This window comes from Poecilia mexicana, unplaced genomic scaffold (genome assembly GCF_051168715.1).
Source record: "Poecilia mexicana isolate PSO_F unplaced genomic scaffold, ASM5116871v1 scaffold_18, whole genome shotgun sequence".
NCBI classification, from domain to species: Eukaryota; Metazoa; Chordata; class Actinopteri; order Cyprinodontiformes; family Poeciliidae; genus Poecilia; species Poecilia mexicana.
Window position 1 is genome coordinate 28,466,089 of NW_028263387.1, and position 18,086 is coordinate 28,484,174.

The 18,086-nt window shown below is 50.3% G+C and overlaps 4 protein-coding genes across 8 annotated transcripts; 2 read left to right on the forward strand and 2 right to left on the reverse strand.

Moving 5' to 3' along the window:
* Positions 1 to 558: 558 nt before the first annotated feature.
* On the reverse strand, positions 559 to 2,369 carry psmb6 (proteasome 20S subunit beta 6). The gene is made up of 7 exons (XM_015012977.2): positions 2,227 to 2,369; positions 1,545 to 1,612; positions 1,402 to 1,467; positions 1,254 to 1,319; positions 1,037 to 1,166; positions 810 to 954; positions 559 to 742 (listed from the first exon to the last, which is right to left on the reverse strand). The coding sequence occupies exons 1-7, from the start codon at positions 2,323 to 2,325 to the stop codon at positions 615 to 617; spliced, it is 702 nt and encodes a 233-aa protein (XP_014868463.2). The 5' UTR covers positions 2,326 to 2,369; the 3' UTR covers positions 559 to 614.
* Positions 2,370 to 3,006: 637 nt separating this feature from the next.
* trappc1 (trafficking protein particle complex subunit 1) lies at positions 3,007 to 5,507 on the forward strand. The gene is made up of 4 exons (XM_015012982.2): positions 3,007 to 3,105; positions 3,205 to 3,275; positions 3,354 to 3,492; positions 5,189 to 5,507. The coding sequence occupies exons 1-4, from the start codon at positions 3,007 to 3,009 to the stop codon at positions 5,315 to 5,317; spliced, it is 438 nt and encodes a 145-aa protein (XP_014868468.2). The 3' UTR covers positions 5,318 to 5,507.
* A 139-nt stretch (positions 5,508 to 5,646) lies between these two features.
* Positions 5,647 to 9,468, forward strand: LOC106933614 (uncharacterized). 5 transcript variants are annotated; one of them, XM_088015658.1, is made up of 8 exons: positions 5,647 to 6,648; positions 6,680 to 6,818; positions 6,891 to 6,953; positions 7,455 to 7,556; positions 7,730 to 7,771; positions 8,732 to 8,758; positions 8,851 to 8,919; positions 9,102 to 9,468. In XM_088015658.1, exons 1-8 carry the CDS (start codon positions 6,521 to 6,523, stop codon positions 9,333 to 9,335), a joined length of 804 nt encoding a protein of 267 aa, XP_087871784.1. In that variant the 5' UTR covers positions 5,647 to 6,520; the 3' UTR covers positions 9,336 to 9,468. The 5 variants fall into 5 exon arrangements, with proteins under 5 accessions (XP_087871784.1, XP_087871782.1, XP_087871783.1 ...); XM_015012979.2 differs by lacking the exons at positions 5,647 to 6,648; positions 8,851 to 8,919 and having other exon boundaries at positions 6,660 to 6,818; positions 8,732 to 8,797; XM_015012980.2 differs by lacking the exons at positions 5,647 to 6,648; positions 8,851 to 8,919 and having other exon boundaries at positions 6,661 to 6,818.
* A 1,709-nt stretch (positions 9,469 to 11,177) lies between these two features.
* Positions 11,178 to 17,397, reverse strand: mepceb (methylphosphate capping enzyme b). The gene is made up of 8 exons (XM_015012972.2): positions 16,988 to 17,397; positions 15,888 to 16,244; positions 14,484 to 14,728; positions 14,194 to 14,416; positions 13,607 to 14,093; positions 13,260 to 13,466; positions 13,054 to 13,162; positions 11,178 to 11,389 (listed from the first exon to the last, which is right to left on the reverse strand). Exons 2-8 carry the CDS (start codon positions 16,214 to 16,216, stop codon positions 11,337 to 11,339), a joined length of 1,653 nt encoding a protein of 550 aa, XP_014868458.2. The 5' UTR covers positions 16,217 to 16,244; positions 16,988 to 17,397; the 3' UTR covers positions 11,178 to 11,336.
* Positions 17,398 to 18,086: the final 689 nt, after the last annotated feature.

An 18,086-nucleotide genomic window follows, 5' to 3' on the forward strand; every position in this document is an offset into this window, starting at 1 on the left:
CGAACGATGCTAGAGAAGAACCGCCGGTGTTCAGACAGGTGCCAGGTGGGAGCTCCGCCCCTCCTCTGACCGTCCCTTCGTGGGGAAACTCAGCTGGTATCAGTTCAAAAAAACCAAACCAAAAAATATGAAGGTTAGAGCAGCTGGAAGAGTTCAAGGCCTGAGAATGAACCGCTACACTGCAGGAGGAACAGGACCTCAGGTTCAATGAGACTGGCTCCCCCTGCGGGAGACTAAAGGAACTGTATCAGTTTAGACTGGCTCCCCCTGCTGGAGACTAAAGGAACTGTATCAGTTTAGACTGGCTCCCCCTGCTGGAGACTAAAGGAACTGTATCAGTTTAGACTGGCTCCCCCTGCTGGAGACTAAAGGAACTGTATCAGTTTAGACTGGCTCCCCCTGCTGGAGACTAAAGGAACTGTATCAGTTTAGACTGGCTCCCCCTGCTGGAGACTAAAGGAACTGTATCAGTTTAGACTGGCTCCCCCTGCTGGAGTCTGTGGGAACTGCATCAGTTTGATAATGTTGATCAGAACAGACTGAGCCGACCCAGCTGAGTAACAGACTGAAACCTTTATTAACACATGTAACACGAACAGAGGAAGTGAGCGCGCTCAGTGAGTGGAGAACCGGGGCAGCTGGTCTCCCAGAATGACCCGCCGCTCCACGCCGTCCTCAGAGATGGAGGCCAGTCTGATGACGCCACCGCTGGAGCCGTCCCTCTCCATGGCCAGAGACAGTGCTGCAACACACACACACAGTCAGATCCTGAGGACTCCAACTCCCAGCATGCCCTGAAGCAGCCTTACCTGAGGCCGTCAGCTCCAGACACTGGTCCTTGTTCAGGCCCGGTTTGTAGTTGGAGTCCATGAAGCCATAGACGTAGGTGCTGCCGCTGCCGCCCACCGCAACAGGCTGACGGACCAGCATCCCTCCAATGGGAACGCAGTACACCTGTGGGACAGAACCAGGTTGGACTGGGACAGAACCAGGTCAGAGCCGGGCTATGGGACTCCAGGTGTCCCTGTAATCCTACCTGTCCTCCCTTCCTGCGGTCCCAGCCAGCCACCAGGATCCCGGCCATCAGCTCCTCCCGGTACCGGTAGCAGCTGGCTCTGAACAGGTTGGCCGCCGTCTCCACCAGGGGGGGCTCGTCCAGCTCCACACTGTGGGGGAGGGGGACAGAGGGGCAGAGGGACAATTAGAGCTTCACCTGTCAGAACCACACAGTGCTAACCAACCCGGTCTGGTACCTGTGGAAGCCCAGCTGGTAGGAAACAACCTCAGCGATGGCCTGAGTGTCTGCAGCAGATCCAGACCTGAAACACACAGAAAGACCGATTAGAACCAGAACTGGGACCAGAACCCCGGCTGTCCTCCTGCAGCGGCACCAGGACCCACCTGCAGCAGTAGATCCTGTCGTGGATTCGGGTCAGTTTGTCCGTCACTCTGTTGGCGATGTAAGCTCTGAGAGAGAGAGAGAGAGAGAGACAGGTGAGTCTACCTGGGACAGGTAACCATGGTTACCTCCCAGGTTTCCTCACCCTGTGGTGGTCCGGGAGTCGGCTCCAATCACCACTCCTCCATCGTATTCCACCGCCATGATGGTGGTCTGAAACATACACAGTAAGCTTAGAACGGTTCTGTTCAGCAGACCTCAGCTGGTTCTGGTCGCCTTCACTGGGTCAGTTAATTATCGGACAACTCAAACCACAGGGACGCATAAAGGAGATGATAATAGAAGCATCTCTTTGTTTCCCCCAGTGGTTTTTTACAAAAGCTAAGTCTTGCACCAATCATCAGACAGAGGGCATGCTTTTATGTTGCTGTTAAACTCACTTTTATTTTACGAGCTCTTTGTCGGACACGTTAACTTTACAAACGATTTGTCCGACAATAGAAACAAGACCATTAGCCATCCCTTCAACACAATAAGAGGAATAAAAGAACCACTGAGCGGGTCAGACCGGCGGAAGTTCTGCTCCCGTACCGGTTCGAAACTTTATTCAATGTTTTTGGCCCTAAAGACCTTTATTAAATATCATAATTTCTGATCTTTATTTAACTTCCTAATCTTTAATCAACCAGCGTGAGCAAACGTTGGCCACAGCTAGCTGCAGCATATCTGCTGTCTCATTCTGACACATTTCTGACTTAAAATTGCCCCAACAAGAACCGAACCGACCCGAATGCAGTCCACTCTGGTCCCGCCAGCCCCGCACCTACCCCTGTGCTGACTTCCTCCCTGCTCCAGTCCGGAACCAGGTCATTTTTAGAGAAAATCTGATGCCCGAAGATCGGCATCATAGAAGATGCGGCCGCCATCTTTTTTTTCACTTAGCTCAACGCTGAGTGAAGGAGGAGGTGTCCGGTAATACCGCCGGGATTTAATTCATTATACGCAGGCACTGAAATGGAAACCTCTGAAGTGAAAACAGTCATAAGCAGTTCACTATCCATAATAAACTGTCTGCTTAAAAACACAACTAAATAAACTAAAAAATTAAAATAAAAAAAATCCCTAACTATAACTTATCTTTATTTAAGCAAAAAAGATTTAAATCCGGCATGTAAGCGAACAGCTACCGCAGTGAGGTCCTGACGGAGACAGGAAAAGAAGGTAAACAGTTCCCGACGCAAATAATCAGATTATTGTTGTTTTAACGTTTACTTTTTAGTTTTTTCCACAATACTTGGTCTCAGGATCTCTCTAACTGTATGTGTCTGTACGTTTAATCTGGATTCTGGGCTTTAATTATTATTATTTGGCTTTTAAACTCCATCTGACCGCCGAGATGAACCAGACTCCATTTAAAAAAAACTTTACATTTGATTCCAACTTTTAAAACTTTAAGACACATTAGAAAATTATTGCAATAAATATTGTAAATATGGAGAAGCACATCTTTGATTCGGTATAGCTTGAGTTATTGTCACTATTTATTAACATGACTTATTGATTATTGATTGATTGGTTGGTTGTCCAGTTTGTGGTCTGTGCTTCAGATGACGGTTCATAATTTGTACATATTTGACCGGAATGGGAGCTGCTTGTTTTACAATGAGTGGAACCGGAAAAAGCAGGCGGGGATCTCTAAGGATGAGGTGACGTCACACAGAAACAAACCAATAAACAACCAGCAATAACCAGTCAGTAGTCATTAACCTGTGTGTGTGTGTGTGTGTGTGTCCGTCCGTCCGCAGGAGTTCAAGCTGATGTACGGGATGCTGTTCTCCATCAGGTCCTTCGTCAGCAAGATGTCTCCTCAGGACATGTATCCTTCATCAGCTACCTGGTTGCCAGGTTACCAGTGTGTCCTCCTGTCCTCCTGTGGACCTTAACGTGTCTCCAGGAAGGACGGCTTCCTGTCCTTCCAGACCAGTAAGTACCGCCTCCATTACTACGAGACGGCCAGCGGCCTGAAGTTCGTCATGAACACGGATCTGTCAGTGAGCAACGCCAGGGACACACTGCAGCACATCTACAGCAATGTAGGTGACACACACACACACACACACACACGTTCATAGATCTTCCTGTCTCCATCAGCACTTTCCTCTACTTTCCCTCTGTTGCTGTTTTATTTCTGCAGCCGAATCTCCTGACACGAATCCTAAACTCAGTTCCAAACTTAAGAACCCAAAAACAAGGCCTGGTCCCGGGTTGTGGGTCCCATAAGGACTAGTTGGTCCCCAAAGTTGGAACAACGGTCCTGACATTGTAGCAAAACAAGGCTACACACACACAGAGCCCGGTTCTGGTTCTGGAGTAGAATCGGGTTTTATTCTCTCTGGGTTCTAAATAGAGACGCACCGATGCATTCACTGCCAATACCGGGCCGATATCTGAGGTATCGGCTGATATTGATCTAATACAGATAAATAGTGCTAAATTGACTTTAAACATTTAAAATTAACATTTGTTTAAATGTTGCAAAGAAACAACAATCCTCTTATCCACACATTTCTATTGATTGTATTTATCTATTGTTATTTAAATAACTTTAATTTAAATAAAGATAACAATCGTTGAGGTGATCAGAGCGTGATGAAAAACAAACAGCAGCTCCAGTCCCTCCGTTCACAGCAGGGAGCCGTTCAGAGGAATCGATTCGTTCCTGAACGTCTCATCAATATAAGTATAAATCAGTAATAACTGTAACATGTTGACAATGTTACAGCCTGAAGAAAACCTGACATAATTATTTTATTTTAGGTGTTTAGATGCAGTTGGTCAGCGGGGGGCGCAGCTTCTCAGTCACAGATCCGTTAGCAGAGTAGCTCCGTTAGCAGAGTAGCCCCGTTAGCAGAGTAGATCCGTTAGCAGAGTAGCTCCGTTAGCAGAGTAGCCCCGTTAGCAGAGTAGATCCGTTAGCAGAGCAGCCCTGTTAGCAGAGTAACTCCGTTAGCAGAGCAGATCCGTTAGCAGAGCAGCCCCGTTAGCAGAGCAACTCCGTTAGCAGAGTAGATCCGTTAGCAGAGTAGCCCCGTTAGCAGAGTAGCCCCGTTAGCAGAGTAGCTCCGTTAGCATCCTGTGGATCATAATCATGATCTGAAACAACAAAAGTTCAGCAGCTCATCCAGAGAAACTGAAATGTTCCTTCAGACATGAATTCAGTCCCGCCTTGTTTATTTTCCTCTGGTTTCTCCATGTGGATGACATCACCGCTAACGTTCTCCTGTTAGCATGTGGCCTGAGTCATGTGATCAGGCTAATGAGCCATGTGCTAACTTCAAACTTATTGATCAAAACCAACATAAAGCTGTGAATGGCCGATAAAGACCGGTAGGATAATCAGCTCTGGGTTTTTCCTCCTCACCATCTGACAGCAGGAGGCGCTGTTAGGACAGGAAACACATCAATGCTATCGGCTTTTCAAAATAAAGTAAAATGTAATGTTTCATGATTCTTAAATTCATCTCATTAAGATTTGGATAAGTGCACAAATATAGGGGATATATCTGTATCAATCAATCAATCAATCAACATCAGCACAGAGCATAGAACTAGACTGTCTAGATCAGCCTTATGGATCAGCTCACTGTCACCGATTCTTGATCTAGAAATGTTTTTCTATGTTGGAACCAATGCAGATTTCAGATCAGTTCATCTCGTTCTGATGGCAGGTCCAGAACGGTTCTGGTTCTGGTCCAGTTCCAGGTTCTGACCGACCCGTCTGTGTTGCAGCTCTATGTGGACCTGGTGGTGAAGAACCCTCTGGTTCCGTCCTGCCAGCCTCTGGACAGCGAGCTGTTCGGAACCAGACTGGACTCCTTCATCCGCTCCCTGCCGTACTACAGCCCGCGGGCCGCCTGACCGGTTCTGGTTCTGACCCGACTCCTGACCCGCTTCCCTCAGTTCTTCAGAACCAGAGTCACTCCAAGGTCAGAACAGTCTGGATCTGGACCAGAACACTGGATGGAGCTGAACCGGGTCAGCAGAACCGGGTCAGGATTGCTGTATTTATTGAATTGTTCTGTGTTTAATAAAGTGAAGTTGGACCGGTCCAGTTGGTTCTGTGGTTCTTGACCCGTTAACTGTTGATGCTTCAGAACCTCAGAGGTCCAGTTTGAGCAGAACCGATTAAAGTTCTTTGTTCTGGTAGAACGTCTCCTGCTGATCGGCGGTTCTGACCCAACAGAACCTTTAACATCTGGAGCAGTTCTTGGTTCTGGAGATGAGGTCTGGACCAATCCGCCTGGTTCTGGTTCTGATGGATGGACTGGATCTATCCTGTTCTGGTCCGGTCCGGTCCGGCTGCAGAAAGGCTACTGGTGATGATGTCACAGGTCAAAGGTCAGCTCTGGACTAACTCGGTAATCTCCTGGTCCAGATGAGGCCCGGCAGAACCTCCTCCGGCCCAGATGTTCTGGTTCCTCTGAGCTGCTGGTTCGGGTCCAGAACCTTCAGACCGGGTCGGCGCCTCCAGATGTTCAGCTGCTGTTTGGGTCGGCAGGATAATCCGACCCAATACCAGAACAGAACTCTGACCCAAACAGCGGCTGGTTCTGGTCCAATCTCTGACCGGGCCTCAGAACGCTGATCCTCCACATGAATGGTTCTGGTTCTGATACTCCTGGGTCCAATTATGAAGGATAACCATGAACAGTTGATCAGAACCTCTTGGCCCGGTCCAAAAGCTGCTCAGGAGAATCCTACAGAACCTCCAGCCGTCTGAGCCCAGTTCATCAGAACCGGGTCACATCCTGCAGCTGGTTCTGATCAGCTGGGATCAGTGCGCTCCACAGGTTCTGGTTCTGGGCCTAACAGAACCAGGGAAGGTCAGAACAGGGGTGGCTCTATTCTATCAAATATATCGATCATGTCACTGGGTCACTGGGTCCGTCTCCTACCAGAACCAGTCCGGGTTCTGATGGGAGGTTCATGCTCCTCCTCCAGCAGAACCGGGCCCTGTGTGACCATGTAGCTTAGGACAAAGTTCTGACCAGGAATGGAGGCGGTTCTGGAGTAATCCCAGGAATGTTCTGATGACAGGGCTTCCTGCGGTTCCCCTCAGACATGAAGCAACACCAGAACCAGAACCGGGCCGTAAATCAGCCTGTTATTGAGGTCGATGGGCTGGAGGAGGGGGGCGGAACAGCGGGTCACATGACCACAGCCCACTTCCTGTTCAGGAGAATAAGAGACCCAGAACCAGAAGACCCGGTCAGGATCCATCCAGAACCAGAAGACCCGGTCAGGATCCATCCAGAACCTGGACCCGTCCCTGATCTTGGAGCAGCCGCTGCCGGATCGGACCAGCATGTGGACGTGTTTGATCCTCCTCAGCCTGCTGGATCAGAACCAGGCTGCTCCTGTAAGATTGGACCTGATGATGGGTTCTATCAGAACCAAACCGGATCAGTGACCCGTGTTTGTCTTCGAACAGCTTCCTGGGAAACATGGAGACCTGGTTCTGATGGTTCTGCAGCAGCAAGTGGCCCAAACTGCGGTAAGGCTTTAGACAGAAGGTTCTGATGGGAACCGGACTCTGGTTCTGGTCCAGATCTGGAGCTTTAAGACCCAAAAGAGTCCAATAGGACGGAAAGGCTTCAGGATTATGAGAGGAGAGAACCGGACTGACCAGAACCTTAGACAACCGGACCTTAGAGGGGACGGACCTGAGGACATCCTGTCAGACTGAGAGGTTCCACTGTGGTTCTGATGGTTCTGGTGGTTCTGGTGGTCCATCTCCACATGTTCTGATTAAACTGATTAAACATGGAGAGTCAGAACCAGCAGTTCTGCTCCCTGGTTCCCATGGTAACCAGGAGAACCAGGTCCACCTTGGGGTGGTGACTTCATGTCCTTCATGTCTGTCCCCTGAAGACCAGCGGAGTCACCAGAACCGTTAGCTGACCCGATTCAGTCCAGAACCAGAACCAGGCGACCCGATTCAGTCCAGAACCAGAACCAGGCGACCCGTCACAGTGCTGCTGGGTTCTGTCTCCAGGTCACCGCCGCCCCGTCTGTCCCTCAGCAGAGGACATCGTCCTCCTCTTCATCCTCCTCCTCTTCATCATCAGACTCCTCAGAGTCCAGCCAGAGGTCCATGGTAAGAACCAGAACCAGTCCTGAGTTACATCAACCCCACATATAACTACATTACCCATAATGCTCAGCAGCAGCTGTACATGACAAGTTAGAGAAACAGGAAGAGGATCAAAGATCTACGACGAGGGAGATGCTTCACTACTAACAGTAAATTAATGTCGACTGTTTTCACAGGCGTTTCAACTGTTGAAGGACCGACAGCAGCTGGACGACACGGTAACACACACACACACACACACACACACACACACACACACACACACACACCGGGTCCCATGGGCATAAATCGCCCGCCCCCTAATTTTGGAAATCAAAGCTAGCTAAACTGCTACATTGCTTTCATAGACTAAGCTCCATTTTCTGTCGAAGGCAGACAATATTTCAGTTATATTTGTCTCTGTTTTACTTTAATAAGAGTTTGAAACTTTAGCGGCTAAGCGTTAGCATTAGCTGCAGTCGGCTCAGTATGGGAGCCGACTGCAGCTGGCAGTAAAACAAAGTTTGTCTTTATTTCTTACCATCTTCCACGTACAGCCTTTAGAATATTTTTCTTGAAAACTGAGCCTTAAGTTTAAGTTATGATTCTTCAAGATATTCAATTACTACATATTTGGGTTCTCAGCCATCCAGAACATGAAAAAACAAACAAACAAAAGTTTAAAGTAACTTGTTATAATTTCACTAACACATGACTTGTATTGAGAGCCACTGCAATAAATCAATATTTATGAGTAATTTTATTAAGTGGACTTACTTATTAAAACTTGTTTTTATTTAGAACCTTAAGTTTTTGTAGCAGAGATTAGATCAGTGACTGAACCAAACTCAGATCTAAACATTTTAATCTTAGTTTGACTCTTTGGGTCTCAGCAGGTTGTTGACTGAGAAAAACACTTTGGTTATTTATTGCTACTTAGTTATTTTTGGTCATTTTACGTTACATTTAACTTTAACTTTGCCGAGCCCCCCCCCCCCCCCCCCCCACACACACACACACACACACACTGCTCTTAAAAATGTTCCTGCTTATGGTCCCCCCCACCCCAATAATGAGGTGGGATTTACAGCCTTGTCGGTCCGCTCCCTGTTGGACGTCCTGCTGTCCTCAGAGGACATAAATCTGTTGTGTGACATCCTGTCTGTCTGCCTCTGATCTGATGATGTCACTTCCTGCAGGCGGTGGAGCAGGTGGACTCAGAGGAGGTGAGGCGTCTTCACTTAGAGATCACTTCCTGTAGAAAGGTCAGCTGACCCAGCTGTCTGTGTGTGTGTGTGTGTGTGTGTGTGTGTGTCAGAGCTCAGAGCTGCTGCTGCCTCCCAGTAACACCAGCACCACCAGTCTGACGGACAGAGGACAAGATCAGGTGTTTCATCAACATGGCTTCTCTCAGCCTCATCAGCCAATCAGAATGCAGCTCTCTAAGGAGGCGACGCTGTCAAACTGCAACTCAGCATTGACCTTTAACCCCACATGACTCCACCCCATCTATAACCCCGCCCATCCTCCACCCCCTTCTGACTCCGCCCACCATCTTGTCTCCCCCAGGTGATGCTGCAGACGTCACTCCTCCATCTGAGCAGCCAGGAAGTGGGCGTGTCCTTGGGCCCAGTGGGCGGAGCTACACTGCTATCAACAGGTGGAGACGCCAGTGAAGCCGAGGAAGATGAGAGGAACGACCTTCATCCTCTGACAGACGACAGCCTGGAGGGGGCAGATGGAACGACCTTTCACCTTCCTGGTTTCCATGGTGATGAGGCGGGGCTAGAGCTGGCCCTGTAGCAGAGACCACGCCCCCTGCTGGTCACCTTTATAATAACCTTGTAGTTGACTGAGCTGCTGTTACTGAAGCTCATGTTAGATGATCAATAATCAATAATCTGATGATTTAATAAAAATATTTACATCCATCAAAGTTCCTGTTTTATCTGCATAAAGAGGTCAGAGGTCACACACAGCGCCCCCATGTGGAGCAGAGCAGAACTGACTGCATGGTTCTGGTCCACTGAACCGGACCGGTTCTGAACAGAACATGGTCCAGTCAGGTCAGTTCTGCAGGAACTCAGTGGATCAGAACGTCTGGAGTCCAGAATGTCCTCTAACAGCAGACAGAACCAGGACCCGACCCGGTGGACCTGGTTCCATCTCTGTCCTCAAATTCTGTTTGGACCGGATCAGAACCGGGCCGACCCAGAGGAGAACCATCCTGCTGTCCTGCTCCGTCTCCACCAGAGGGCGCCAGAGGATCAGGCTGGTTTGAAGGAACCGAACTGAAGAAAATCAGTCAGCAGCCGATCGGTTCTGATCAGGCTGCAGACCCAATCAGGTCCAATCTAATAGAATCAGTTCCAGAAAAATTTATTGATCCCTAACAGAAATAAAATGTAACTCATTAAAGAGTTTCTGTAGATGGATAACAGATTAATGCTGAATGTTGTTCTGGGCGACCTGCTGCACATGCTGTTAGCTACATGCTGTTAGCCACATGCTGCACACGCTGTTAGCTACATGCTGTTAGCCACCTGATGTTAGCCACCTGATGTTAGCCACATGCTGCACACGCTGTTAGCTACATGCTGTTAGCCACCTGATGTTAGCCACCTGATGTTAGCCACATGCTGCACACGCTGTTAGCCACATGCTGCACACGCTGTTAGCTACATGCTGTTAGCCACCTGATGTTAGCCACCTGATGTTAGCCACATGCTGCACATGCTGTTAGCTACATGCTGTTAGCCACCTGCTGCACACGCTGTTAGCTACATGCTGTTAGCCACCTGCATGTTAGCCACATGCTGCACACGCTGTTAGCTACATGCTGTTAGCCACCTGATTTTAGCCACATGCTGCTAGATACCTTCCGTTAGCTCCATGGTGTTAGCTACCTGATGTTAGCCACATGCTGCTAGCTACCATCCGTTAGCTCCATGGTGTTAGCTACCTGATTTTAGCCACATGCTGCTAGCTACCTTCCGTTAGCTCCATGGTGTTAGCTACCTGATGTTAGCCACATGCTGTTACCAACATTCTGTTAGCCATACGCTGTTAGCTACATGGTGTTAGCTGAGGACGCACCTGGACATGGTTTAGTGTCTTACCTTCTGTCCATCCTACTGCTGATCGTCTGATCTGCTGGTTTGTCCATCAGACGTCCTCGTTGTCTTTAAGGACATCCTAGTCTCACACCACGGGCTCTGATTCGTGGTGGTTCGTCACGTAACCATAGTAACTGATCTGATCACTCTCTTTGTTTCTGACCCGGTTCTTCTCCATCATGGTGGTTCTGATCCTGTCCGGTTCCAGTCCAATTGGGTACCGCAGAAAGTCCTCGAGGGATACCAGGGGGCGCTGATGGAAGCAGCACGTCATGTGATCAGGAGGGCTCCCTCTGATTGGTCGGTAGAGGAAACCAGGGGGCGGAGTCCATCAGCGTCCACCAGGGGGCGCCGTGGACTCCTCATCCGGACCGGACCTCAGTCCTCCTGCAGAGCCACTAGTCATGTTTTCATCTGGATCCAGGATGACTCACTCAGAACCACTGAACCGGGTCGGACACATTTTATCTCCTGGTTTTATTTAATGTGTGACCCAAACTACCGGATCAGAACCAGAACCAACACAGCAGCAGCTCAACTCACTTTATTATGAAAAAGACCAAGAAGAATCAGGTTGATGTCAGTGAGGTCACCTGACCGCTCCAACAGGTCCCACTGAGCATGCTCAGTGCAGTCTGACATCACTTCCTCCTGAGGCTCTGATGTCCAAGCAGATCTATCAGTGATGTCACTTCCTGTGGGTGGAGCCCTTGTGGAACAGGTAGATGGGTCTCTGGTTACCTGGAAACAGATCAGAAACAGGTGAGGTCACATGAGCGACTCGACCAATCAGAGGAGGTTCACTGTTCAGATGCTGTGATGTCACAAGCTGGGTAACGATGGGTCATTAGTTTACATACAGCTGCTGCTGGTCTGACAGGAAGTGTTTAACGTTCACAGCAGGAGAATCTGAACCAAATACGACTTTTCCTCCACAGATCGGCCGACTCCGATCTTTCCAACAATAAATCCGATCTGTTCCTCTTCCAGATGTGGAACTAAATCCGATATTTCTCAAAGCGTCTGGAGGCAGAACGTCACATTTTATCCAACAAGTGTCAGAATTCAGCAACAGAAGAAGACAGACTCTAAATGAACGTCTGAAAATAATAAAGGGATGAAAACAGTCTGAGTCAGTGAACGCATCACATCCCCACCAACCACTCCTGGTCCAACATCCAAACAGAACCGGGTCAGAAGCTGCAGTCAGCGCTCCACTAAAGGCTGCTGCTATTAGCTGTTAGCTTTCTGAGAATCAGCTTCCTGCTGATCATGCTGTCGCTCTCAGCAACTTTACAATACATCCAGAGATGGCAGCCATCTTTACTGCTGTAAACAGAGCGCTGCGGCGGCCATCTTTACTGCTGTAAACAGAGCGATGCGGCGGCCATCTTTACTGCTGCAAACAGAGCGCTGCGGCGGCCATCTTTACTGCTGTAAACAGAGCGCTGCGGCGGCCATCTTTACTGCTGCAAACAGAACGCTGCGGCGGCCATCTTTACTGCTGCAAACAGAGCGCTGCGGCGGCCATCTTTACTGCTGCAAACAGAGCGCTGCGGCGGCCATCTTTACTGCTGTAAATAGAGTGCTGCGGCGGCCATCTTTACTGCTGTAAACAGAGCACTGCGGCGGCCATCTTTACTGCTGCAAACAGAGCGCTGCGGTGGCCATCTTTACTGTTGCAAACAGAGCACTGCGGCGGCCATCTTTACTGTTGCAAACAGAGCGCTGCGGCGGCTATCTTTACTGCTGCAAACAGAGCTCTGCGGCGGCCATCTTTACTGTTGCAAACAGAGCGCTGCGGCGGCCATCTTTACTGCTGCAAACAGAGCGCTGCGGCGGCCATCTTTACTGCTGTAAATAGAGCGCTGCGGCGGCCATCTTTACTGCTGCAAATAAAGCACTGCGGCGGCCATCTTTACTGCTGCAAACAGAGCGCTGCGGCGGCCATCTTTACTGCTGTAAACAGAGCTCTGCGGCGGCCATCTTTACTGCTGTAAACAGAGCTCTGCGGCGGCCATCTTTACTGCTGTAAACAGAGCTCTGCGGCGGCCATCTTTACTGCTGTAAACAGAGCGCTGCGGCGGCCATCTTTACTGCTGTAAACAGAGCGCTGCGGCAGCCATCTTCAGCTTTGCAGTCGGGGTTTTTTATCACGAACGACCAGAAACAAAACCAGATTTCAGCCAGGAATTGTAAGTGAGACTTCAGGCCTGCTGTGCTAACACCAACGCTAACGTAGCCGTAGCGAGGAACCAAAGAGGGAACGCAGAGACACTCATGTTATAGAATGAATATGATAATTTATTATCAATGAGAATGATGACCAACCTGTATAGACTGCAGGGGGGCTAGCAGCTAGCTGGATGTGTGTGTTACCTGTGTGTGTTACCTGTGTGTGTTACCTGTGTGTGTGAGCGGTCTGTAGGAGATGAAGCCGATGGTGTCGGTGAGCAGGGAGGTGAATAGTTCTGGTCGGAGCCTCAGAGTTCTGAAGTGACGCAGCATCGAGTCCTGGGATCAAACAGAACCAGGTCAGAACCTCTGGACCCATCAGAACCAGGTCAGAACCTCTGGACCCATCAGAACCAGGTGTCTCCCCCCTCCTCACCCTGTTGCTGCGGGCGTAGCCGCTCCAGGGCTGCGGCTCCAGGATCAGCGTTCCGCCCGGCGCCAGGCTCTGATAGGCCCGTCTGAACAGCCGGACCACGCCCCGGTCACCCGACTGCAGCTGCACCCACTTGGTGACGCCCAGAGCCAAGATGACGTCATACTGGCCCCGCCCAGGCCACGCCTCCCCCTCAGACACGTAGTCGCCCTGTGGGCGGAGTCGGACAGGTTACCATGGAAGTTAACTGAGTACAGGTGAGACCAACATGCTCCACAGGTAAACGATCAATAATCAGGTTTAATGCTGTATTTTCCATCGGGCAGTACGGAGGACGCCTACAGACTCACCTGGATGAAGGTGACGTTGTCTGGGAACCTGGAGGAGGATGATGATGGCGGCAGAAGGGGCGGAGCCGAGAGAGGACCCCGACTGACCCTGAAGGAGACGGGGAGGGGGGGTGCCGCCCGCATCACTTCCTGTCTGTGTGCCGCCACCAGGTCATGTGACAGGAAGTGACGGATGTTCTGCCTGGCGGCGTGAACCAGCCGCCCGTCTAGCTCCACCCCCAGGATGTGGGCGGGGTTAAACCTCCTGGCGATGGCCAGGGTCATGTGACCGGCGCCGCAGCCCACGTCCAGAACCGTCCGGTCTCTGAACCATTCGGCTTCTAGGAGGCGGAGCCGCGGGTCAGGCTCCGCCCCCACCCGCCCCTCGTGGCTGTCGCCGTAGAAACCGTGGTAGCCATAGTAACGGCAGTGGTTCCCATGCTGATAGCGCTGGTGGTTCTTTTTCCTCTCTGAGGTGGGGGCGGAGCCAAGGCCAGGACCTCCACACCTGCAGGGGGAGACGGGGAGGTCACATGACCCCATGGGCCAATCAGAACGCAGGTCTATACAGACTGACCAATCAGAACGCAGCTCTACACCACACCCACCTGCTGGCTTTAGCCCCTCCCACCAGCGGCGTCTGGAACTTGGCTGGCAGCTTTGTGGTTTCCACGGTAACGCTTCCATCAGCCGACCTGGTGGAGGCGGTGCGGCGGCGGCGGCTCCCAGGTGGGGGGTGGGTGTGTCTGCGTGGCAGAATGGGAGGCGGAGCTACATCGTCCCGGCAGGTGATGGAGGTGTTGAGTTCACAGGACAGAGGAGACGCAGGAACTGGAAGAGAGACACGTTAGAGGACAGCGCCCTCAGTTGAGGCCAGAGGAACTGCAGCAGGTGTTACCTGAGGGTCCAGCTGAGGGCAGGAACAGCCTGGCGGGCGTTTCCTCCTTCTCCCCTCCGCCCCCATGCTGTCGGTAGCGGTGTCTCCTCCGGGACTTCAGCGGGGACAGCAGGACAGCGGCAGCGTCCCCGTCCTCCCCCCTCAGGTTCAGGGGGTCAGTGACGTCACGGGGGACCAGGATCTCCACGGCGTCTCTGCTGCGGGACGGCAGGGGGGAGCAGCGCGGCGTCTCCTGATTGGTCGCTCTGAGGGAGGGAGGGAGAACACTGAGCTGTCCACGAGACATCAACGGGACTGAAGTAATGATGGTCGACCAGAACCACTGGGTCCAGAACCAGAACCACCAGGTCCAGAACAGAACCACCAGGTACAGAACAGAACCACCAGGTCCAGAACCAGGACCACCAGGTCCAGAACAGAACCACCGGGTCCAGAACCAGAACCACCAGGTCCAGAACAGAACCACCAGGTACAGAAACAGAACCACCAGGTGCAGATCCAGAACTACCGGGTCCAGAAAGAGAACCACCAGGTACAGAACCAGAACCACCAGGTACAGAACCAGAACCACCAGGTCCAGAACAGAACCACCAAGTACAGAACCAGAACCACCAGGTCCAGAACAGAACCACCAGGTACAGAAACAGAACCACCAGGTGCAGATCCAGAACCACCAGGTCCAGAACAGAACCACCAGGTACAGAACCAGAACCACCAGGTCCAGAACAGAACCACCAGGTACAGAAACAGAACCACCAGGTGCAGATCCAGAACCACCAGGTCCAGAACAGAACCACCAGGTACAGAAACAGAACCACCAGGTCCAGAACAGAACCACCAGGTACAGAAACAGAACCACCAGGTGCAGATCCAGAACCACCAGGTCCAGAACCAGAACCACCAGGTCCAGAACCAGAACCACCAGCAGCTGATCTTTCCTTGATGCTCCTGAAAGCATCTTCTCCTTCTAGAACCTGAACTCGGAACCGATCGGATTCTCTGGTGGAACCCAGAGGATCAGAACCAACCAGAACCCGTCTGGCTCTTCATCACCCCATGAGGCAGCAAAGTTTGGGCCGGTTCTGGTTGACCCGGTCATGGAGCCTGGATAAGTTCTACTGATGGACCCAGAGACCTGGGTTCTGGTCCAGATGATCAGCTGCCATTAGGGCAAAGTTCTGCTTGTTAACCTTTGACCTTTGCTCAGACAGCCAATGGAAACATCAGTCTGTTGACCTAGCACTAGCCATGCTAAGCTAGGCTAGGCTAATTTAAGCTAGGCTAACAGAAACTCAGGGTTAGAACCTTGTGGACATTCTCTCCCTGGACTTTGACTAGACCCTGGTTCTAAAGCCTCCTGCGCTACCAGAACCTCCTGAAATTGCCCCGCTGCCCCTCCCCCACCTGTTGACCTCCTCGTCCAGCAGGGAGTTCAGGTTCAGCGGGTCGAAGATGTTCCCCCCCAACAGGAAGTGACTCGGCAGCACCGGCTCTGCCTGGCTCTCGCTGTTGGCACGGCGACGGCGTTTGGCCACGCCTTTAAAGCCCACACCCACAGAGAATCGCCTCTTCCCGATCCTCTGATTGGCTGCAGGAGGAGGAGGGGGGGGCAGGAGGAGCTGGTGGCCATTTTTAGGATGGGTGGGAGGGTGGGGCTTATCCAGCTGCTCTGATAGGCTGACAGGGGGAGGGAAGGCGGGGCTTAGTCTGACCGGGTCTTTTTCCAGAGACATCCTGATGAGGGCTCAGCCAATCAGAGATCTGCAGAGAGAGGGAGCGGAGTCAGTGGCACAGCCAATCAGAGACAAGCTAACAAACAGCTGGGCCATGTCTGGTTGCCATAGTGATAACTACTGTGTTTAAATCCTCTGAGGAAGTTAAACATGAATGTTGCCTGAACTACAGTTTAGATAAGGAAATATCAGATGCCAGGCAAAAACTGTTTAGATTCTAATACTCGGAAACTATTCTGGTATCTCATGTAACATTAATGATGATATTCTTCTAAATATTTAAAGAATAATTAATTAATCTTGTCATAAGTTAATCATTTCTCATTTATTTTCCCCATATCTCTTTCCAGCAGACTGAAGTTTCCATGCCCTCCACTGACTCTTCTCCTCCCTGAGCTGCAGGAGGAGTGACCTCTGACCTCTCCAGGTCACATTTACATGTGAAACATTCTGGGCATCTCTGTATGCCACGGATCAGTTGGTCTAAAATAATGTTAAATCTGAGGTTCATGAGCCTCATATTAATATGGAATAAATATAATAATTAAACTCAGAGTTCCTCCTAACTCTCCGTGTTTTAATGATCCTGAATCTGACTGCAGATGGAGAAGTTGGCAGATCTCCTGACGGGGAAACAGGAGTTATCAAAGTTTAGTTAGATCTGGATCCCGTTAGATCTGGATCCAGCTCCAGAACCCAGTCACTACAGCCGGACTGAACTGAGACAGAACCTCAGCAGACCTGCCTGATGAAGACGATGATCAAACTCACCGTGTCTCCTCCTCTTCCTCTTGTTTATGAAAATTTAACCAAACAGCTTTCGCCTCTAAAACAATCCCCGCCCCCTACTGTCCTTCCGCCAATAGCACCGCGCCCTCATGAATAATTAATGAGCCCAGTGGAACCAAACATGTAGCTGCAGCAGCTAGCCTCCTGTGGCTAACACACGCCCCTTCACTAAAAATCCCTTATACTCCTCAGGTCTGACCGGAAATAGAACCCCGCACAGCTCTGCGCATGTCCGCGTGCGTGTCCGTGTCTGTGCGCGCCGTGAAGTGAGCCGTGATTTCATATAAACTGAAGGAATTCCACCAAAATACCGAGATAATTACTAGCTGCTTTATCTGAGGGATAACGGAGCCTGAGGGTTTACAGGCCAGCGTCTTAGTCCCGCCTCTAACCACTTCTGACCAATCAGGACCAACAGCCTGCGAGGGCGGGAGATTGGGCCATAAAATAAGGTGTCCTAATCTGTGCCTGATTAAAACTTTAACGGTAAAACATAGTTTAACCAGAAGATTTTAATAACTACAAAATTCAAACACTAGCAATTAGAGTTTTCTGAAATTTTATTGTAAACTGTTTGGATTCAATATCTTGAAAAATCGTACTTCAAACATCTGGATATTTGTAATTAACCGAGTCTGGACTGACAGATTGCACAAACTTTATGCTCCAACAAACAAACTTCCAAACTTACACATTAAAACACATTAAATTCAGAACAAAGGTATATTCTACAGGCGGCTGTAGCTGATTTTTTACCAGCAATGATGAAAGAAATTAGGTGAGTGAAAGCAGAAGTAATCAGCCTGACAGACAACACTGAGGGCGAAGTGAGCGGAAGAGTTGCGTTTTGGTTGAATGCGGTTAAGTCTGTCTCCTGATGGACAGTATGGTCTGGTCTGGTCTGTCTCCTGATGGACAGTACGGTCTGGTCTGTCTGAATTGGACGTGCTTCTGAGAGCCTAAAGTTTGATACTGGAGTCTCATAAAGGATCTGACAGACAAGATATTCTGGTCTTCAGTCCTGCTGGTCCCAAATCATACCAATGTCTCTATTTAACCTCAAAGGGAAATTAAATGTTGT